The sequence below is a fragment of the Mugil cephalus genome, chromosome 19 (assembly GCF_022458985.1).
Source record: "Mugil cephalus isolate CIBA_MC_2020 chromosome 19, CIBA_Mcephalus_1.1, whole genome shotgun sequence".
Lineage (NCBI taxonomy): Eukaryota > Metazoa > Chordata > Actinopteri > Mugiliformes > Mugilidae > Mugil > Mugil cephalus.
This window is the reverse complement of record NC_061788.1, coordinates 11,517,387-11,540,616: the sequence shown is the minus strand read 5'-3', so window position 1 is coordinate 11,540,616 and position 23,230 is coordinate 11,517,387. Positions and strand designations below refer to the sequence as shown.

The 23,230-nt window shown below is 42.5% G+C and overlaps 2 protein-coding genes across 7 annotated transcripts; one reads left to right on the top strand and one right to left on the bottom strand.

Moving 5' to 3' along the window:
- The first annotated feature begins 279 nt into the window (after positions 1-279).
- Positions 280-6,078, top strand: srsf9 (serine and arginine rich splicing factor 9). Of its 5 annotated transcripts, none has more exons than XM_047570262.1 (5): positions 280-448; positions 2,554-2,730; positions 2,910-3,088; positions 4,926-5,098; positions 5,182-6,078. In XM_047570262.1, the coding sequence occupies exons 2-5, from the start codon at positions 2,573-2,575 to the stop codon at positions 5,404-5,406; spliced, it is 735 nt and encodes a 244-aa protein (XP_047426218.1). In that variant the 5' UTR covers positions 280-448; positions 2,554-2,572; the 3' UTR covers positions 5,407-6,078. The 5 variants fall into 5 exon arrangements, with proteins under 5 accessions (XP_047426218.1, XP_047426222.1, XP_047426220.1 ...); XM_047570266.1 differs by having other exon boundaries at positions 2,551-2,730; XM_047570264.1 differs by having other exon boundaries at positions 2,530-2,730.
- A 711-nt stretch (positions 6,079-6,789) lies between these two features.
- On the bottom strand, positions 6,790-21,473 carry LOC124996879 (small G protein signaling modulator 1-like). Of its 2 annotated transcripts, XM_047570259.1 has the most exons (25): positions 21,324-21,473; positions 21,180-21,223; positions 18,624-18,699; positions 17,713-17,875; positions 17,387-17,539; positions 16,949-17,016; positions 16,720-16,862; positions 16,480-16,611; positions 16,181-16,305; positions 16,026-16,093; positions 15,780-15,943; positions 15,552-15,681; positions 14,942-15,068; positions 14,792-14,856; positions 14,522-14,667; positions 13,388-13,516; positions 13,128-13,301; positions 12,919-12,987; positions 10,703-11,938; positions 10,498-10,622; positions 10,337-10,419; positions 10,126-10,235; positions 9,840-9,936; positions 9,583-9,750; positions 6,790-9,444 (listed from the first exon to the last, which is right to left on the bottom strand). In XM_047570259.1, exons 1-25 carry the CDS (start codon positions 21,328-21,330, stop codon positions 9,356-9,358), a joined length of 3,891 nt encoding a protein of 1,296 aa, XP_047426215.1. In that variant the 5' UTR covers positions 21,331-21,473; the 3' UTR covers positions 6,790-9,355. The 2 variants fall into 2 exon arrangements, with proteins under 2 accessions (XP_047426215.1, XP_047426214.1); XM_047570258.1 differs by lacking the exon at positions 21,324-21,473 and having other exon boundaries at positions 21,180-21,242.
- Positions 21,474-23,230: the final 1,757 nt, after the last annotated feature.

Here is a 23,230-nt window from a genome sequence, read left to right as displayed (position 1 = left end):
TGGTATCACGCGCCAACTCTTACTGTCTGTGGTTAAAGGACTTTAACGGTCATTGCACATAAGTTACAACGAAATTTTGTTTGCCATCACCTGTTTTTCTTTGTTTTTAAATCGTTAAACAGTTAACCCTTTAACATAAAATCATCCACACGCATTGTCTTATAATTATTATACTCAACACTGTCAAAAAGAAGCAAACGAGTGTACACTTCTTACCAACTGGTGGCGATATTGTGCACAATAACTGTTAACCTCGAAGAAAATAAGAGGAAGAAGAAGAAGGACGTCGCGCGTCACCGCTGTTTGGTGTCTATCGGAAATTGAAAGTAGAAGAAGAAGCTAGCCGCTCGCTGGTTAGGCTGCTAACTAACTTGCCACGGGAGAAACCTAGTGTGCTAACCGGTAGCATTAAATCTACAAAAGAAGACCTTTTCACTTACTTTGAAAGGTAATCGAACCGTTTTAAGAATCTAAATATTGCTTTCGCATCTTTCATTGACCGAATGTAATCGGCGCTATGTTAGTATGAAATATATATAGTCTTAGCCGAAGTCGAAATAGCCGACCTCACGTTATCAACAAAGAGTCTGACCCGGTGTCACTACTGTCGATGTTCGCGTCAGAGCTGTCCTTTACGTTCAAACCACACAGGTGCTGAACTGCCCGGTCGAGTCGGCGGTATTACATGTTTGTTTATCAACGATTTGCATTAGAAAATATTTTTCGTCAAACAACGTTGTCGTCGTTAGCTAACGCTATTTACCTAGCCGCTAGCTGTAGCCCCAACGTTGTATTGAAGTGCAACATGAAGGTTGAATGATATGCAGCCACCTTCATTGGCTGTTGCTGTTATATTAATATTCAAACGGATGTATTAATCGGGATATTCTTCGATATTCTGGCAAATTATATTTTACAATGAATTATCAATCTGTGGGTTTTTTTTTTTTTTCCTGAGAGGCACCAAACAGGTTCAGCAAGTGTGTTACTAGACAGGATTTTCAAGGCCCCGGAAATGAAGGAAGAGTCTTGAAAAGACAATGCAACGTGTGCATACTTTGTTTGTGTACAACGCAAAAAATAAATGAATGAAAAATATGAATTGTGTTAAGATAAGATATGCGTTGAAGATATGCCACAATTGGGAAATTCCCATTGTTAACATCAGCGGAGACATCAGCAATCACACAGTTGGTGCACATATGGGTGGACTAAACAATAAAAATAAGAATATAAACAATGTAAAAACATATGTTACAAACAAACAAGGCAGCATTCGAGTAACAAAATATAGAAAAAATAGTATGCTGTGTGTGTGTGAGAGAGAGAGAGTGTATTAATTGACACTTTTAAAACACTTAATGGCTATTTATATAAAATCAATTTGCCAAAATGGCACATAATTCCATATAGTACATAAAAAAAACTTCATACATGTTCGATCATTATATGAAAAGACATGAATAGTTTGCAGTGGCCTTCAGACGCCAGTTTTTTAACTGAATGTGTTTTTTTAGTTACTCATCGGTGCTGTTACAGCGTGATGAAAAAAGGGACCAGAAATCATATCTAATGCGTGTTGAAGCCCAATGACAAAGACAGGGTCCCCTCCCTTGCTCTGAAACACAGCTGCAAAATATGTAAATGCAGGTGCCATGGTCTCTTATTGGTACATCACTGCTAGTCTCTTCTTGTGCATGTGTCATGTTAATGAAATTTAGCAAGTTCTAGCCTGGAACGTCCACTCCCTAACACCTGTGATCTACAAAGCATGAGACAATGACGAAACCTTTTAAATGTAGATGGGGCTTAAAAACACTTTTAGAGTACTGGAACCTAGACGCCATAATCTTTACACGTAGCATACGCTGGTGTCTGGCTCACTCTGTAACTACGCCACCCAAAAGGTAGACGCCGCTGTGCCAGTTGGGTTAATTATTGTTTCAACTCCTTCTTCACTTTCAACAATGGCGACTGAAACTTTCGCCACATGTGTCAAGTGTCTGTACCTCCAAACCTCATCAGTTGACCTTACAGATCCTTTATTGATACAAAACAATCAATTAGAAAATTGCAGAGCTAAAGAGGTATCTGGAAATATGAAAGTGGAACCACATGTGTTAAAAGGCGTTACTAGTCCAGCATTAATGTTAGCCAATATGTGAGAATTTTAAGCTAATATCAAGCAAGAAAAGGAGAGTGAAGTGATGAGTATTTAAGTGGGTCGGATGTATTTCTCAGTTACATAGTAATTTTTCTTCATGTGATGCTCATAAGTTAAGTTTCACTATCCTATATGATATGAACCAATATTAAGATTGTTGGACATTCATTACCCTGTGTTTTAAAGTTTTCAGGCTTGGATCCAAGGTCCTGTGCCATTTTTCTTGAACTCATCATTTACTACTGTCATGGCTGCATCCCTGGTTTAAAGATTTATTTTTGGAGTTTTGGATTGGATCTAGGAATAGGATAAGGACCAATTCCGCAGCTATTTGTGAAAGCAAGAAGTGATCTTAAAGTCTGCAGGTGCCCCCCATTCTGTGTCAGCAGTGCCATCCTCTCCACCACCATGTCCGAAGGCCGGATCTACGTTGGGAATCTTCCCATGGACGTTCAGGAGAGAGACATTGAGGATCTCTTCTACAAATATGGAAAAATTCGTGAAATTGAATTAAAGAACAATAGAGGCACTATCCCTTTTGCCTTCATCCGATTTGAAGACCCACGGTGAGTTTTTTGGAAAGGTTTTTGCCAAGTCGAATCACATACCCCTTGTTGGACATCTTAAATTTTGTGGTATAATATCCTCTCCAGTGACTGCCAGCAAAGGATAGATGGACACAGCCTATCCGACCTATGTCCGATAGGTGTGCCTTGGTAAGGAGTTCTGTGCTCTCTCCTCTTAGGGATGCAGATGACGCAGTTTATGGAAGGAATGGATATGGATATGGGGACTCCAAGCTGCGTGTTGAGTATCCTCGATCCTCTGGTGCAAAATCTGGTCCAATGGGGGGCGGTGGAGGAGGACCAAGAGGAAGGTTTGGACCCCCAACTCGAAGATCTGAATTCCGGGTCCTAGTGACTGGTAGGTGGAGCTAATGAGTCGTAGCCAGTTAGAATATATCTCTCTCCTGGTGTGGCCTGGAGGTCAAGTCTAGTAGGAAGGTGGACATAGGCATCATAGGCAGATATGTTCACTTTCTCGTGGCGGACTGGAGGACAAATGGACAAGTAGATGGACGTCATGAGTCATAGGCAGATACATGTCTCTCTTTCTCATTGCGGACTGGAGGACAAGGGAACTAGTAAAAGACATCATGAGTCATAGAAAGATTCCTTTCTCTCGGCGGACTGGAGGACAAGGGAACTAGTAGAGGACTTAATGGGGCATAGGCAGATACCTTTCTCTCTTTCTCATCGTGGACTGGAAGACAAGAGAACTAGTAGAGGATGCCACGAGTCGTAGAAAGATTCCTTTCTCTGTTTCTTGTGGCGGACTTCAGGACCAGGGAACTAGTAAAGGATGCCGTGAGTTGTAGAAAGATTCCTTTTTCGTGGCGGACTTCAGGACCAGGGAACTAGTAGAGGACACCATGAGTCGTAGAAAGATTCCTTTCTCTCTTTCTCGTGGCGGACTGGAGGACCAGGGAACTAGTAGAAGACGCCGTGAGTTGTAGAAAGATTCCTTTCTCGGGGCGGACTGGAGGACCAGGGAACTAGTAGAAGACGCCGTGAGTTGTAGAAAGATTCCTTTCTCGGGGCGGACTGGAGGACCAGGGAACTAGTAGAAGACGCCGTGAGTTGTAGAAAGATTCCTTTCTCATTGCGGACTGGAGGACCAGGGAACTAGTAGAGGACGCCATGAGTCGTAGAAAGATTCCTTCCTTTCTTTCTCGTGGCGGACTGGAGGACCAGGGAACTAGTAGAAGACGCCGTGAGTTGTAGAAAGATTCCTTTCTCGGGGCGGACTGGAGGACCAGGGAACTAGTAGAGGATTTCATGAGACGTAGGCAGATGTGTTTTTCTCTTTCTCGTGGCGGACTGGAGGTCAAAGGGCTCAAATGGATGAGGTCAAGTCTGCTCCTAAAGTCATGAAAAACAAAAGAGTATACTGAAACCGGTCATGTTGGCTGAATAATCCCAAACCCCTGGCTATAGTTACTGGTAGGTGTCATTTTATCATTGTGTACCATTAATTGTTTTTTTAATGTTTGTACAAGCCATATAAGCAGACTGTGTATCTAACACAAAATCACAAAAAAGGTTTCATTTAATATTCTGTCTTAACTAGCCATATTAAAGTACAATATTACTTATTATGGTCACTTGCCTAACAATTTCAATTAAATTGTCACATATTTACAGTCTCCTTTATTAGCAAGGCTGCCTTTGACTGTCAAAATGTGTGTCATACTTGGAAATGCCAGGAGAAGTGGTTGAGTTATACCTCGCTAGAGACAAAATAAATAGAAAGCAAAATAAATATTTGTGACAGTAAATGCTACTGTCCGTTTGAGAATTGCCAACTCTATTTAACGCTTATCTTTGCTATTGGTTACTCCACTGGAGAAAATATTTGCCAATAAGCACTTCCTGAAAAACCTGCCAGACACAAAGTAGTTCAGTGACTTGTTGCGATGCAGTTCAGACACACCACTTCCTTTATCATAGAGATCCTGCAATATACCTAATGACATTTACGAAATGTATGAGCAAAAACAAATCCCAACCCACTTCTCCATTAACATCCAGCTTAAGTTTAATTTGCCGTTAATATCAGACTTCATGAAAACCTTAGGACACTGTACAAACAATAAAACCTATCACTGCCATGATTTTAGGGTTTAGTGGCAGGCAATCAAAGTAGGGAACTAAGTTCACCCCGCAATCACATTGTTTTTTTTTTTTTTCCCACATTCCAGGTTTACCACCAAGTGGGAGCTGGCAGGATCTGAAGGACCACATGCGCGAAGCAGGAGATGTTTGCTTTGCAGACGTGCAGCGAGACGGTGAAGGTGTAGTGGAGTTTCTCCGCAGAGAGGACATGGAGTACGCACTGCGCAGACTGGACCGGACTGAGTTCCGTTCGCATCAAGTGAGTCCCAACTATGTTGATTATTGTTCTTTACCTTAAGATGGTGAAAGGTGGAAATGTCATGAAGTTTTCTTTTTTTCCAGGGTGAGACCGCTTACATCCGTGTCTATGAGGAGAGAGGCACTCCTAACTACAGCCGGTCACGCTCCAGATCCAGGGGGCGCTATTCTCCTCCCCCCTACCATAACAGAGGTTCTCCACCTTCGCGCTACCAGTCTCCTCCCCGCCATGCTATGTCACGGCATAGTCCACCCCCCAGGAGGCACCCCCCACAGCACCATAGCCCCCCACCCCGTCACTATCGGTAGACGGGCCCCGCCAGCAATTGAGGAATTGGAGGAAAGTTTTTGTAATTCTGAATTTTATCATCTTTTTTGTAAACCCAGGCCTCCTCACGCTATGTTGATATTTCTTGATATACATTCCATAGTCAGAAACCTCTGAACAACCTGCTCCTCCTCACAGCCTTAAATCAATTTTCCTTTGTTTTTTACGCAACCATGTGTTGTCTGGAAACAGGATTGTTGTGATTTTGTTTTTTCTGAGATTGACCGCTGCATTCGACCGTTGTATAACACATTGGATGTTTCTTTTATAAAGAAATCCTGGGTTGTGATGTAACATTTTTAGTCAATACACACAGGTGTTGAAATATCGTCCGAGAGAAATTACACAACTCCGCAACTATCAAGTTAAACAGTAAAACTGCTTCTTAAATTAACAAAATTTTCCTTTTGTGTGTGTGTGTCACATTTCAGTAGCTTTGAATATGAAGTTATTTCCGATATGGGAACCTGTGAAGCTGATCAGTATCGTAAAATTAGTGAGCCTTTTAGAGTAGTGACACATGCCGACTGTGAGCCTCGCCTGTCTTTCTTTTTAACGTGTGAATTGCTGATGGAGGTGGCCTGTAATTTGTATGCATCTCTGATGTTGCTGTTTTTTTTTCTTTACCAATAAAAAGCAAACTTTTACTGCAACAGTTTTCATTCCTTAACCTAGAAATAGTTGATTGAATCTAGGAATTATAAACTGCTTCAATTTAAGCAGAAACAAGTTGTCATTAACTATAATGAAACAGTTTTAAAACCAACTAGTGTGATACGACTACTTTAAAAAATGCATCCAAGGTTAAAACAATTTTGTGGAACATGATTTCCATATTTTTTATAATGCCCTGAGAATATACCAATATACACTGTAGGTTATAAAACATATTCAACTTTAATCCTAGGATATAGTGCGGGTTAAAATGTAATTTATGTGAGAGATTAAAAGTCTTCATGACTGAATATGAAGCAGTTTGCTGTTGTCAGTAAATAATTGAAACGTCAGTGATTCAATCTATGAGCTCAAATGAAAGAATATACCCAATGCTTTCTCATTTGTCTTGAGAAAGATCTGACACTCTGTAGCAGTAGGTAGAGGTAATAGGACTGAATTTAGTTCTCAGACTAGAGGAACGTGCTCTTATTTATCCAGACAGCCTGTTGAAACCTCACTGTAGCTTCTGATTAACTGTGGATGATATATTTGTTCTACCAATGACTGAATTTAACCCTCTGTCTCTGACCTTATCTTTTAAGGCCAAATGCACCTAAAGTGGACAAAAACAGTATGTGTCTATAATTTACATCTATATATGATTATGAATCATTTCCTGGAAAATACACACATGAAGACACGTGGGATGCAAAATATAAGATTTTTAATACACAATAAATTAATTATACTTAGTGACCATTTTAGAAGACACAGAAAAAAATAAAAAATATATTTATTTCCGATGGCATACTTTGACCTTTCTTTTCGTTATAATCAGACAAAGCCCATATACAGACATTGTATTGCATTTAATAAATATGTACTAGCTTAGTTATTTTTAATTTTTTTTGTACAGTAAGTCTTTTTTAGCACACCGTATACTGTAAATCTTCTGACAACAAACAGCAATACACAAACAGCAATACTCATGTTTTAGAAGATCATATGGAGACGCATTAGCTGTGGTAGCGGTAACACTGGAGTTCAAGCCACGGTGAACCAAACGCGGATGTGTTTTGGCTATTTTGCAGCTGCGAGTGGCACCACTTACATATGTTTTCTGACTTACCCTTGTGTGTAGGATGGTGTTTACCTGCTGAGTTTTTGAGATATTCATCTACCTCCCAAACAGATCAGAATCACAGACATTCTTGGGATTTCTTTGGAAGTGCGATCCCAGGAGAGGGCTGCAAGTTATTTGTTTTGGGAAAGCCACACTGACGTTAAATGTCGCAATTAAAGACACAACATTCATTTCAACTACAGTGGATTAGCAACAGAAAAGTCAGATGCATATCTCAAAATCTGCGCGGCAAAACCGTATCTACATGGCTACAAACTACCGGCAACCATTAAACCATTCATTTAACTGTGAAACATCGATTATCTGGTTTCTACCCGGCTGTGAAAGCTGTACGACAGCTTCACATTTTCCTAGCAGATGTGGCTGACAAGTCTGACCTTCACTGCAGTGCAGTGCATTAGCTATGTGAACCTTCCAAGGAACCAGAGGGCACTGGATCAAACTGAGCACGGGTTGACTGCTGTTTCAAATTATTAACTGAGGGGAACCCGTCGTGCTGGAGGCTGTGTCCTGGGCACAAACTCATTTCGCAGGGAATTAAATCAAAGACGTCGTAAGAGAAATGGCAAAAAAAAAAACAATCTAATATTGACTTCAGCCTCAAACAGAAGGTTAGAGCTTAAGTGGTGAGCAGTTGTGGTGATGTCGTGGAAATAGTGAAGAAAAAGGCTTGGAAATGTTTGTGCAAAAGGGTTTGGCATCAGAAGGAGACGAAGGTGTGTTAAAGACGAGGCATGCCGGGATTGGTGGGGGCAAGAGAGAGCAGAAATCTGAAGGTGATGACACAGATCCTTTTTTTTTGTAGCAGCATGTTTCTGGTATTGCTACCATGTTCTTGAACATCTCCTTGAGACAGAGGTAATCGGAAAATCGTCTAAAATCTGCCTAGTGTGTTAACTTGTATTTCTCAGTTATGCAATTACAGAAAAGCCACAATAAAATATTGACCTTTAACTTCCAAGAGTTTCCACGGTACTGGCATGTAACGGGAGCTGTAGAACTAACGTGCTTCTGTCTTAGGTCACAAACGTTTCTTGTTTTAAACAGATCTTAAGATGAAAGTGAAAGAGGGAAGTGCAGTATGCAAAGGAAGCCCACTGCTATCACTCTATTCCCCCCTGGACTTCACCACCAGATGAAAGTGTTGCATGGAAGCTGTTGTTAGCGCCGCGTCGGGTTCATGACGATCAGCAGCTGAAGTGTTCAGCATGAGCAGCATCGTGGGAATTAAGGGAAGAAGACTGATCCGAATGTCTGCATAAACCATCTAGACAAAGCCGATTTTTGAGTTTCTGAACTGAAATGTGACGTGGAAATCGGATGAGGAACTCAAGCAGGTTGATCCGCATGTTAGTCAATGCATAGAGGAGCTCGGAGACAGAAGGAGAGCATGCAGTGCCAGAGGATACGGTGATGCTTCATATGCAAACCGTGATGTGCAGCCGTGCTGGGCAGGTCAGGCCTGCGTATTCTGCACGTCCGTGTGCATGAGAGGCATGAGGAGGGTTGTCAAAGGTAACGGAGGCCAACGAGTGGCCCTCATGGTGGCTACTGAAACTCAAGCCGGCGGCCGCGCACTACTTGTGCTCGACCGAGCGTTGACCAACCCGAGCATATGTATATCCAAGTGAGTCACAACATGTTTAACCATGGCAGCTACAATTTCAGCTAAATAATATCAATAATAATAAGAAGAATAATAGTAAAAATATATTCAAGTGTTTCACAAGATGTAGAACTTAACGAGAAGAATATCAATGCAGTGAAGAGTTTGGTTGCCCTATCCCTGAAAAAACAGCTACATTTAAGGCAAAATAAAGAACATCCTGAAGCAGTTTCAACGAGGGTACATTCACGAGGTGAACAATAACACTTTCAAAATAAATTCGCCGGCAACGATCGCGTCTCCTGAATATAGGGAGAGGAGCAACCGGAGACGAGTCGTCACACAACAATCTGGAAATACTGGACAGCTTTAATGACCAGGTGTCTGCTCGGATGTCGCCGTACGATCATACGATGCTTTTCGTAAACAATGTGAAGTTTCCTCTTGAATGTGTGCGCGTGTGTGTTATGTGTCGGTATCTTTGAAGCGGTTTAGCGTGGGTGTCAGACATCGGCAGAGTGAATCACTTGTTTTCTATGAGAGTCTGCACTTTGTGGACCAATTCTCGGGCCATCATCAAGACCTGCGGGACGTTGTGTCGTTCGGCCATTTCTGAAAAGAACATTTAAGAATCATTTTGGCTAAGATATAAAATCATAAAATTTCCAACACAGCAGTGAGTAATAAATAAAGCTCCATCGCTCGTGTCCACCACACTGTAGCATTTACTGAATAGTTCTCTCATCTTACCGTTGAAGAATTTGATGATGTCCGTGAAGTCCATGTTATTTTCCAAGATGATGTCTCTATACATCTCCACCAGCGCCAGAGCGATGAAGAGCACAAAGTGCTGGGAGGAGGTGTGCTTCGCCGCCCAGATGGCCTCCCACACAGAGAACACGTCGTCATACACCATTTCTGTTTGGAAAAGACGGATCGGATTTTACACTCAGCACCTCAGGCAGCTCCTGCAAACGTTAACGGCGGCTGCTTTTCGTCCGCATCACCTCTTTTGAAGTCGAGGAGAAACCAGCGGTAGCAGAAATAGAAGTGCGTGTAGTCTCCGTTCTGCTGCATCAGCTCAAACAGCTCGGAGTCCAGGATCTTTTAAGCGTAAAAGCAAAATGTCATTGTCACACTTCAGCTTATAGACTCATCCCAGAAGGCAGGTGTGTTTCCACTTGACAGTACATATAATCAGCACAACAGACAATTGCATTAGTCGTTACTCAACAAAACAACAGTGTAAATGGCACAGCAAAGTTTATGATGCAAAAAATGTGGAGAGGCTACCTGGATGAGAGAGCGCATGTTGGCAAAGTGAGAGTCCATGGCACCCCCGTGAGGAAAGTTCTGGTTCATCCTCTTCATCAGTTCAGTGAAGCAGCTGAACGCCATAACCTCTGAGAAAGACAAGCAAGACAAACAAGTCGCACACTGAGCCTTTTATTATTTTTACGGCCGCTCTTGCAAATCTGGCATTAATTCAAATGTTTTTACCGACCGTCATCTAGAATAACCAGAAGAGGAGCCAGGAGATCGCACATGCCCTGGACGTAACCCGTATCCAGATGTTGCCACACGTAACTAAACGGACAGCAGAGCATGTCAGATTATTTTGTTTTGGTTTGAAGCAAACTATAGATTTATTCTGGACATATTTACCTGCACATGATGTTGCGCAGCCTCTCGAGGTTCTCGGGGGTGAAGTACCAGTAGGTTCTGTCACAACGTCTCACGTCTTTGTCAATGCGGTGCAAGTTGATCAAGTACATATCCAGGGTTTCTTGCTACAGAAGTAAATAGCACAGTTAGTCAGCACGTGTTTCTGATTCAAATGAACATCGTCTTCGTCATGTGTACTGCTTACGGAATAGGTTTGCTCCTCTGAGGATTCCTCGTATTTGGCGTCTCCTCCCGCGTCCGCAGACTCCGGTTCCGTGAGCGCGTTCTCCATCTCGGGCTCCTCTTCCGAAAGGCCCAAGTCAGTGCCCTCAGGACTGGTGTCCAGATGGTGGTCTAGGACGAGATCCTCAGATGCCATTTTCTCCCTTTGTGCCAGAGAGATAGGGGGTGCAGCGAGGCCCACCAAAGGCCTGGCTTTGATATCCTCAGAGGTCACGCATGTTATCCCTGCAGGAATGTCTTCCATTTCCAAGGCAGAAGGAGAGTCGTCTGAATCCGCTGTGTCTGGAGAATGCCGAGACGATAATGACAGGCTCCCCCTTGATGCTGACTGGAGAGCATTCAGTACTTGCCTCACTGGAGAATTAGACCCAGGTTTCTCAAACGTAATCTCTGCAGCTTTTTTGTTCTCAGGAAAGTCACAGACCGTTGCCTCTGCGTCCTTTTTCTCTGACTCTGCGGTGCCGGCTGTGATCATTAGTGACGGATTGTTTTCGGACAAGGTCTCGGGCATCTTTTCACTTTGTTGATTAGCATCATTCTCTGCTGCTGACGAAGAAGTTGGCTCCTCCTCCGGATTTTTGCTCTTGCGCGCCTGAAGGGTCAAGGTCTGCCCGAGTGGGGGTGCTTGGAAATATTCGTTATGAACCTCTGTTTCTAGCTTAAGAACATTAGTGTTCTCTGAAGCAGATTTCAAATTCATGTTTGTGTCGACTGATTTTAAGGCGCCAGACTGGACTTGTGTTGTATCTTTGTCTTCTGCTTCGGCTTTCTCCTCAGCTTCGGACGTCTCTTTTGATTCACTGATTCCGGTCTCTGAAACTACCTCGCTCTCTGAAACTACCTCCACCTTCTCTATCATATCCTTGTCTTTGGCTGCTGAGTCCTTCACGTCCTCCCCTCCTGATTCACGTGGTGTGATCTCGCTCTTTACTGGCTCTGATACAGCTGTAGTTTCCTCACTTAAGACTTCAGTTGTTTCCTGCACCGAGGCTGTAGATGCAACAGTTGGCTCATCTAATGGAGGGCTGCTGTCTGGGCGTTGATTAGACATGTCTGCGGGAGAGGGCTTGCAGGAGGGATCTTGTGGACTGTCTGTAGTCTTATTTAAAATGGTCTTCACCGGACTAACTTGCGTTGCCACTCCTTCCTCGGCCCTGGGCCCAGTCTCCACTGGATCCGCCTCAACCGATTCAAACACCTGGAGGCCAAAGGAAAGCAGTGAACATGCAGTGTATTTTGGAAAAAGTAATACTGAGATATAATAATGCCGGTAGACTACACCAGAGGTTTGTCTATAGTGACGATTATTATTAATGATTTATAAAACATTGGCTAATACAGTTCAGATCAGTTTAAGCCATTAAAATTGCAGGTAATAGCAACTTTTTTTTTTCCAAAAAGCGCAACTTCACAGTGTTCAGACACTTTTTTACGTGCAGATAGATGTTTAGGTCTTAAAGGGTTAAATAAATACTTCCAACTAGTCAAGTCAGCAACAACAATTAAAAGTTTTTTAAAGATTTAAGGGATTTGTTAAGCCTTAGTAAATTATGCATTGTCAGAAATCACATATACTGTAAATATCTTACTCCTATTGGATAAGGATTCATTCCCAACCTTCCACACTTTAATGCTTTAATTTCAATTTATTTTATTACCTATATTGGGGTTTCAAATGAGCATAAAACAAAGGAGGCCTAACATCGTGTTGATGCTGAGGTACCAGAAGCTTGTCTTAAAATTCTCAACCACCACTCAAATGGCCCTGCATTTAATGCAACATAAAAGGAGCACATCAATGCAGTATTCATTTTAATCATGGCAGCATGAGGCAGCCTCTCCACTGACTGTGCCAACCTCTGCAACCTTTTAAAAAATAAATGCATAATAACAGATACAGCCTGGTCCCAGCACAGGGAGCTCTGCATAACACAGGGAGTTACAACAAACTTACATTCGTCTTTTTGTATTGTGTATTTGTGTCTGCTTATAAATCACCCCTTTTGACCTTTTAACTGAAAAAGACGAAAAGTAAGTGTAACAAAAGGTTTACTATCTTTTTCCAAAACAAGTTTCTGAAAGTTTATTTTGGAGTGGAAGGTAGAAAAACCCTTGAAAACACTTGAAGCACTTGAATCGTGAAACTAAACAGTGGTATGGTTGTGTGCGAGAAACTACCTGAGCGCTGCTGCTGGAATCACTTTGTGAGTTCGCATTCTGCTGCTCGGAGCTACTACTTAGGGACGACTAGAGCGGGATAAACAATCACAAAAAGCAGAACTGTTATTTTAGTTATTTACCCATATTAATATAAATGGTTAATTCCTGATTTGTCTATTGCGATCACATAAAACTTGCATTTTAATAAAAAAACAGGTCAAACTTACATCTGTACTGATGGTGGAGTCCCGCTGCACAGGTCCTCTCTCCACACTGGCTCCGGATGAACATCTGGCGAGGGCCTCGGCATGCTTCTCTCTCTCCCTCTGACGGACAATGACCTCGCAGCCCTGCCACTCCTTCATGGTCTGCTCATACATGGCCCTCATCCGCTCATCAATCTGGAGCAGAAACCTTGTGTTAACGAAGATTTTAACTCGAACCAAGGCGCACATGCGTCGTCGTTGTCGACACACATAAGGAATACCTCTAGCCGGCATTTCTCGGTCATGGTGAACTGATAGTGCCCCAGCAGAAAGGGCCAGACTTCTTTGCGTAGTGAAGGGGCCACGCCGCCAAAATACACTAGCCTATGTATTTCCTTCTCCTCATAGGCCTGATAAAGATAAGAAGAAACTCAGACTTAAGTTACACTTTAATTACATATTACAATGGAATACACAGAGCTGTATATTAGAGAGATTCTGGCCAACTAGGGAATGGACTGTCTGACCATGTTAGATATATCTAACCAATATTCACCCAGAGAGAAGAGGCAATAACAGAGATTAAAGTTGTATTAAAAGTTAAAATATCCCACAGTGCTCAGCCTACGGCTCCAGCACAGGATCAGGAAAACTCAGAGGAAACTCCACTGTTTCCCCAGTGAACAAAAACAGAGAAAGTTATGAGAGCAGAAGATTAAAAGGAAGAAGTGGATGTCTACTGATTTCTACCTATTATGTGGCATTTGTTAAGATTTTATACAGGAAAAATAAAAGTCATACCATCATTAATGTGGACCTTGATCTCAAAAATGCCCAACACCGCTTTACAAATGAATGAAGTCGGAAGTTAACCAAGCCTTATGCTAGATGTATCTAAATGTAGATAATTGACATCAGTTACTACTAAGGTATTATGGCTAGCGTGCTAATGTTATAATAATAATACTAAATAACAGTAAGACTAGTTTAATTTTCACTATTTCTGAGTATTTATAATTTTTCTGAGTAATTTTAAGCTTATAACAGCGATGGATGAACATGGGAAACTGAGGAGAAGGTAAACACAGCTCCATGGCTGATGAGGTGATTGGGCTACAAAACATTCTACAGGGTCATTCAAGACATTTAAAGTAAGTAGACGCTTGGATATTTAAGTGAGGGCCTCTTACATATTGACAGACGTTGGCAATAACATTTATAGGCCCGTTAATAGTGAAAATAAGTGATTTATTACAACATAGCACATCCGCCCCACAGGGTTACACTGTACAATCTTCCCTCCGATGTATCTAACATGGTGTCCATGATTTGAGTTGGTCAGACTCTCTCTAATATACGATGATGATTACAACCAAAAGCAGTGGGATAGCCTGGTGTTATTATGTGAATCTTACGGAGCTGTCCTTGAGGAAACGGCCCCAGACCTCCACAGAGAGGCCTCCTCGGGCATCGCAGGGTGCATCGGGGTCAACTATAGTGGTGTTGACCAATGCAGAAAGGTGGGTGCGGACTGTGGACAGATGACGGCAGTATGCGAGCCCTAGAGATGAAAGATGAGTTATATTCTCTATGAAATTACTATACTGAACGATTAACAGACCAATTTCAATTATTCCCAAATGGTAAAGAAAAAATAATAATAAAGCAAAGTAGTTTCTACTCACATCCATAGAATGCACGGGAGATTATCTGGTATTTCATGGTGTCGCAGAGGAGCTTCAACGGAGCCCTGGCACAGTCGTAAAATGACAAAACGAGTCAAGCGGAATAATGCGAAAGCAGATTTTAGCCTGTCACTCGTGAAATAAACGTACCTTTCCTGATTACAGCCATTAGGCAGGGAACCATCGGAAGAGCCATTTTGCGAGCAAGAGGAGCAGGAGGACTTTCTGGGGGTCGGTTGCCACATATTAACGGTCTGATCCATCAGCTCCAGAGCCACTGCACAGCACAGCAGCCTTTATCATTACTGTTACCACGGTGAGCGCGGTGAGCATGTTAAGATGATGAGATTCCAACAGATTTAAAATGAAAGTTTAAATCAGAAGAACTTAAAATGACGGGGAAAACAAACCAAACGATGGAGATGGAGATGGAGGTGGAGGTGGAGATGGAGATGGGGGCGTGGCACAAAGAAAATACTGTATGTCCACAAGGAAGCTCCATACTGTCTATGGCTCTATGATGTTAAGTGGACACACAGACACTAAACAGGTAAGAAAGATATGGGGCACATTAACATTAGACAGAACTTAATTATAAAGATGTACACTGAAGACATGCCTTCAAAAAAATGCTTAATTCAAAGTGAGTCTAAACTGTAATTTACGTATTAAGAGAGCAAAGTAATCGTAGATGTAATCTCTGATGAGTCTTTATTGGATTACCTCAGCGGGGAGGAATGGGAAGATTAAAGACACTCACTGAACTCCATCTGATTGCCAGGAAAGAGGATGCGAAACACGTAATCGGTTGCTTCATCGTCTTCCTTATCTGACACAGAATCACATGAGCCATGTGGACTTCTCTTTCGCAGCTTAGGGAAAACCTTCCCCTGCGAATGGAAAGCTCTCATTTATGCCAACTCTAAATTGTTGATGAAGAAAAGTAAACATGAAGGGAGCAGAAGCGTTTCGTCATCCTCCCGCTGACCTTTCCTCTCTGGTTCCAGAGCGGAGGGTCCAGCTGTCCGTGAGGCAGCAGGCCGGTCTCCAGGCAGGTGAGAAACTGAAGCAGGTGGCCTCCTTTGGGGAAATGTAAGGGGGGCCTCTGGATCCCGTCCTGGCTCACCAAAACCACCGTCCCACCGCTGTTCACTGGAAGAATCAACACAACGTGGGCAAAATGAAGAACTTCCTCAAACTCTTAATTCGAGGGAAACTGAAAATGAAGCAATACCTTGCTGATGACAGTGGAGATACACGATCTCCTCCAGACGAATTGTCATCGCGTAATCCCAGTAAACGCTGAAAGAAAGACGAGTAAATATTGCTCACTGAGCCTGCAAAAACAAGCCTTTTGTGTTTTGACCGATCGGGTTCCGTCAGTCCAACCTTTTTTCAGAGTCCAGCTCCCCGACGTTGCCATTCATCAGCTGATTGGGTGTCCATTTCAGAGTCATTAGATCTGCAGTCTGGTGCAGGGAGAGGTAGCCGGGAATGGCCTCCATGTCGTCCCTCTGCAGGCGCGAGCAAAGAAATCGCAACATGTCACTGGCATTCAGATCGGTTACACAAAAATCAATTAAGAGGCGCATCGAGTTCCACAGAAAGTAAACCAGCCTCTGGATTGAAGTAAGCACTGGGGTCGTGTTATTGTATACGTACAGTGTATATAAACGTAAGACACATACCGGCTGCACCAGGACATTGTTCTTTCCAAACAGAAGTGTGGCTCTGGAGTTTTGGTGGAGCGATTCAACGTAGTCTCTCACCCACATGAGAGGACGATCATCCATGCTACCACTGGACTGTCTCTTCTGGATCTGGTAGGGGTCAAGAGGACATCAGATGTGTTATGCATGACGAATGGAAACATGGTTGTTATACAAAAAATTTGTCCATGTATCTTTGTATCTGTCTGTCTGTCTAACCAGGGCAGGCCTTCTGGAGGGGGAGTCCTGCCGGCAGTGGCCGCTGTGGATGCGATGCCGCTGTACGAGCTCATCAGCAGACGGGTCTGTCCAGAAGTGGTCGGCCGTCTTAACTTTGGTGTACTCCAATGCACAAGGGCCAACTAAAAGATAAAATTAAAGGGATTCAAAGTGGAGTTTTGAAACTCTAATTTTATAAAATGAAAGTTAGCACATTAGGATAACGTACCCAAGAGAGACGCAAGAATTGGTCCATCCACAGGATCCATCAGCATGGCTTCTTTCTCATAGAACGTGCTGAAGCAAACAAGGAGTATATATATATATATATATATATATATATATATATATATTTATATGTATATATATATATATGTATATATATGTGTGTGTGTGTGTGTGTAGGAAATATCATGTGCATGTGAAGGACTCAGAGATCCACAAAACACATAACATAATATCTTCTGTACGCAGGATTTTTACATGCACCGAGCAAAAAATGGAAAAACAAGAAAAACAATATATTCTGCACTAAGTTCAGAAACCAGAACAGAAACTCCTTCAGTTGCTTCTGAAACCAGCCAAGGAACACGAAACTACTCAAGGCAAATTTGTGTTGCTGAACGAAAGAGGAATTCTTCAGTCTTAAATGTATAAATGATGATACCTGCAGTTCTCCACCAAGTACAGGACAATCTTGTCCAGGAGCTTCTCCATCAGGGCAGTTCGGATCCACAGGTGCTTCAGAGCTTGAGGAGGGAGGTTGGCCAGCTTGGATTGCCGTCCGCGATCATTACTCAGTGAGGAATTGTTCTGCTTGCTGAGGAACAGGGAGCAAAAACAAAAAAAAACGTGACAGATGAGACATCTTTGTAGCTTCTTAGAATGGAACAGAAAAAGCAGGTTGCACACGTGGCACGTACGGGTAGAAAACACAGGGAAAGCATATGATATATTTCTCCGACCTCTCACAGGAACAGCTTAACACTTCACCTGTTTTCAATGAGCTGCTCCAGCTCCTGAACCTTGTGACAGAGCTGCTCGGCAGGCGAAAAGCTTTTCGCCACCTTCATAAAGAGCGCGGCGACCTTGTTACTGCACAGCAGGCCCGCGATACGCCGCTTCAGCCCATGAAGGATGCAGGCCTCGACCACAGCTGTACACACAAAGCATTAGTCAAAGTTAGCTTCATCAACCGTTTTCATTTATTTCAACTCACGTTAATACCCCTTTTGTGCCCCGAGGTTGAATATTTATATTTGCCCTGCGGTTTTGTTTTTATCTCATGAGAGGAATATAATTTCCCCTCTGTGAAAGTTGAAAGTCTTAATATACTTATGTTTTATATATATTAAAAAAAGGGTGAAAGGAAAGCACAGGTGGCACAAGTAGAAATAGACTCCACACTGTCTACTGTTGCTAGGATATGAGGGATGTGAATCACATATACGCATCTCTCCTGGTTAGTATCAACGCCTTTCAATAGTGTTAGCCTGCTTTAATACACTGGCTGGTATCTACCCATCCAACGTATTAAGTATAAATAGACATGACTAATGGAAATAAATCATTAGAGTTTACATTGCTCGAACAGACTGTTCCGGGCCGTTTGGGGCTGTGAGGATGAACTCGTAGGAGGTGACTCGGTCTGACACAGAGTGAAGTCAGCCTTCATTCTCTACTGTATATGTAAATTTGGTTGTGACCAACGCGGAGCTACACTACTGCACACAGAACGCCGCGTGGTACAGTAACTAATTAAGGCCATAAGTTAGTGTCTCGGTCTGCCTCTCTTCTGCAGCCGCCTAAACACTGTAGCAGCCGAGAGGCATGCATTTTAAAATAACCTGCTCGTGAATGACATCTCTGCAATAAAAAAAACACGGCGCACGTAAAACACTTACCACAGAAGGATATGATGTGGCTGCTGTCTGCGTGCACGAATTTCCTCGTCACTGCCTCCTCCATAATTTGTTTCACCTGCAAGAGACAAGTACCCGATGAGTGTTAATCAGTCCGACAGGGTTGCATGAGGTGACAAGGGCAAAACAGGAAGCACAAGAGTCAGCCATGGCAGAATATACGGCGAGAGGGAAGAAGGGTGACGCAGCAGTAGCGATTCTTCCAAACACAGTTTAAAAAACATAATAACGCACGAGTAAAAATGTGCACTGCCAGTGCCACTCCTTCGAGATTGAGCTCAAAATGCCTCACACCGCCACTTTCCCAGCACCGCTACTTCAATTTGAGGGATCTCTTGACCTTCTGTATCTAAATTCTGTGGGCGCTTTCAGTTTAGGCCGTCACATCTGCCCTGCACTCCCACGGCTTCTACAAACACCGCAAACTTTGGATTCTTTTAAACACACGCGACCTCAAAGAGCCTTGGTTTGTTTCACCTTGGGCATCGAAAGAGGAGGACAGAAGCCCGACAGATCGTATGAGCTGTTTTTTTAGTTATACTTCAGGAGTTTGGCCCTTAATGCGTACTGATGGTTGTCACAACTGATATGCATAGGCCAGGCACTATTAGGTAAGCTATTTCCTCCTGCATGTCTGACTCCAACTATTTAGTGATGCATTTCTATGTATTTGCAGAGTTTGCAAAGAGCAGATTTGGTTAAAATCAAAGCAGCAGATGCAAAAATGTCCTGGCTGTTGGTCCTTGTATGCGTCAAACTCCCCCTAAAAACTGTACCCTACGGTCTTCTCTGGAATCAAACCTACCGACGCCTCAGTACAGCATTCCCCCTCCAGGTAAACACCCACAACCCAATTCTGTGTTCATAACACAGACCTTCCTTTATGAATTCATCATCTTTGCACAGAAACCGTGAAGCCAGATGACGCCGTTGGGGGTTATTTTGCCTGACTGGACAAATCTCCTCCAACTGAAATGAACATGATGATGAATAATGAATTGAAAAAAAAAAAAAAATGCATTTACTACATTTTCATGAGTTGCTCGGTGATGTACCCCAATCAGGCATAACATTATGACCACCTGCCTAATATTGTGTAGGTCTCCCTTGTGCCTCCGAGACAGTTGTGACTCATCAGAGAAAGGGACATGGTGTCTGGTAACAGAATACTGTTTGATCCATTTGGGATCTGGTGAATTTGGAGGCCAGGTCAACACCTTGTCCTGTTTTTCATATTCTTTTTTTTGTTCCTAAACCATTTTGATGTGCCTGTCTGTGTCAGGCTGCATCCTGCTGGGGGTGGCTGCTGCCATCATGGAGTGTCATTGCTATGGGGTGGGGGTGGCTGGGCTGATCTAGATGTTTGGTACATGTCTAAGTAACATCCATACAAATTCCAAGTCCAAAATTTTCCCAGCAGAACATTGTATTGTCACAAGATGGTCAACGTTATTCACAACTCCTGTCAGTGTTCATAATGTTGTGGCTGATCTGCGTATGTCCACGGCATGAAAGAACAGTGCACTGTAACAATCCACAGGGCAAGAAAAGACCTTAGTCCGACATTTAAACCCATGTAAATCTGTCGAATGAGACCAAAGACACAAAGAACCCTTTTTCAGTCATCCGTGGTTCATTACAATCAGCGTAGCTGTTGCAAACAAAATCATTAGTACCAGACAGAAGGAGGAGCTCAGCAGCAACATCACTCTTCTTCAAGTAAACAACATGAAGACACTGCTTTGCAACAGACAACTATAGGAACCAAAATCTATACATCACAGCTAAGCCACTCCTTGCTGCAGGATCTGGTACCAGAGCCATGGATTTTTCTTTTTCTGTTTCTTTCTTTTTTTTTTTTTTTTTTGAGAAGCAATGAGTCACAGGTGAGGGGGAGCACTAACACTATAAGTCTGGAAGTACCCCGCTTTCTCAGGAATGACTAAAACATCCTGTTTTCTTTCCGTGTGAAATCATGAAGTGTGTTAGGAGGGTGTCCATGGCTGTCCTCACTAAATCTAGATTAATGCTCTAGTGTATTAATAAAACACTGATGCTTGGTTGATAGATCTGTTGAACATGCCAAATGAGGCATGTGGCAAGGTCACACCTTTAGGGTTTGGATAACGTGTTAAATTAATGACTTAATCATAATTTAATCAGATTAAAAAAAATCAATTGTATGGGAAAGGCGGGTCTGGAGGGGCATCGTATGAGTCTGGCATAAATGGGATAAAATCATCCCCATCATCAGTGTTATCGTCATCATTATCATCACCATCCTCGTCATCACCATCATCCAGTCTACCAGCAGTCAAAAACAAACCTGTAGCCTGAGCAATTTCACTGGCAGCCTAATTGCATCCACTGGCACTGTGTAAAATACTATTCTTTTTAATCACGAACAGGCCCGTTGCGTTGTCAGTCCCGATTAACGACATACACATATATACACACACATCACACGCACGCACTGAGCTGACATCGCCGGTAAACAGAAACAGGGATGTGCAAGAAACAAAATGAAAGGCAACGAACCTCCTTCTTCACATTGCGCAGCAATTTCTGGCGCGTCTCGGCCTCTGTCACGGGAGAAAACATAGTGATCAGACCCTGTATCGGAAAATGAAATGCAATGATGATGCGCTCACGACAGGAAAATGATATCTGCGGCGCCTGTACCTCCCATCGCTCCGGGCAGGGTGCAGCGACTCACACGCACAGCTTTCCGGAGAATGTCTACAGAGTAAATTTTACGGCGGTGGTACAAATGCAGGCAGGGTCCGGGATGTACGATGTGTTCCTTACGACTAAATTAAACCTATCTGCCACCTCGACGTGAACCACCACCCCTTTAAAGTCACAGTAGCCTATACATTGTGAACACCTACACACACGTACCATCCACTCCCTTTAACGCAGGCACACACAGACAAGGTGCATGTATTGTTTTAACTTATGTTTAAAAAATTTTTTTAATAAAATACGCACATTTTCCATTTTTCCACGCGTTCTGGCGATTTTTTTCCACTTAAAATCGCCCAAACCATGTTACAGCCACACAAAGTGGAAGTAATGAAAATAACATTTCAATATAAATTCCAAAAACGAAGTCAACCAATAAATTGAAGTACCGTAAACATGAACAACACAATTTCCTCCAAATGCATGTGACTACTGGTCATTTAAGAGTCCACGTCATGGGAGTTTCACGCAGACACTACCCATAAATGTTCCTAATAAACCCTAACTCCCCACCAGTCTTTTAGACCTGAAGAAATCATGTTAACGAGTTGCAAAATATCTTCAAGAACACTTACCAGGTTCATTATCTTGAGTTTTAGCTTTATTTTTGGATATACCATGGGGTGACTGAGAACCTCCACTGACATTTGATTTAATACCAAAGTCAAATGCAACCTTCCCAGAATACTGTTCTCAACAATAATTGATTGTTAAACTACCTTATATTTTAATTTAAGGTCATATTTGTTACACATTTGTTAGCATTGCAGCCCAGACGGCTAAAGGTCTCTCTGTACTCAATGAAGTTTTTCTTTACAATTTTACAGTGAAGAATACTAAATACTCCAGAACTTCACACGTGTGGTGTAGTCACAAGTGTAGTCAGCAAAAATGTGTTTGAAAGTGTCTGCATGCACGAATGCTTTAACATTCACTCAACCAGCTGCAGATGTCGTCAGCAGCTTTTCAAACCGTCTCAGGGGAGGATGTTGTTCACTTTGTGGCCGGGTATCCTTAGCTTTGCTTTACAACTTATCCTGAGTTATTTCGGCTGGGATTAGGTGGTGTGATTGTAGAGTACCTGGTGAAGCGCCCCATCCCTTGTTAACTTGAAAATGTTGGTCCCACTGTGATCAAACCAGATGGGGTGGTCTGTGGTGATCCTAGGTCCTGGGGATCCCCGTGCATAGATCTATTCACTCAGTTCGAAACTAGGAAACTCTTTTGCGATTGTGCAATATTAGTAGTCAATAGACCGTAGGTCCTAGATAAGTTTAACATGGTTTATGGTTGTCATTGCAAAATATACCCCTTTAGTTGCTTGGTTTGCTTGCACTGACGGTGAACCACGGACACACATGAGCTAAAATCTCACATCAGAGTTCAGATCCCCATTAATCTATTATCTATATCGACAATAAAGGTCCTCTTTTTCTGTCTCATGTTTAAGTGATTTATTTTTTGCACCAGTTCAACCGTGATGATCCTCTGCACCAAAGGTATCTCAACGAGTGCCAGCATCATCAACTTTTGATTGTGACTTTACATAAAGAATCTTTCTTGAAAATGTTCTGACTCACAGGTCTTTAAGTGTATATATGGTTGACCGAAGTCCTTGAACAGTGCCGTTTACTGCATACCAAACCTTTGCACAAACATGAAGAGGGAAAGAAATACCGCCAATAAAATGTTTTCAGAACAATTCCAGATGAGGAACTCATATATTTCTAAGAGTGCTGTCCTTCAAGGAAACAAAAGGTCACTTTTAAGAATATGCAAAATATGAAAGATATTATGCACCTTTCTCCGTTCTCTCACTATGTATCACTGTGTGTGATATTTCA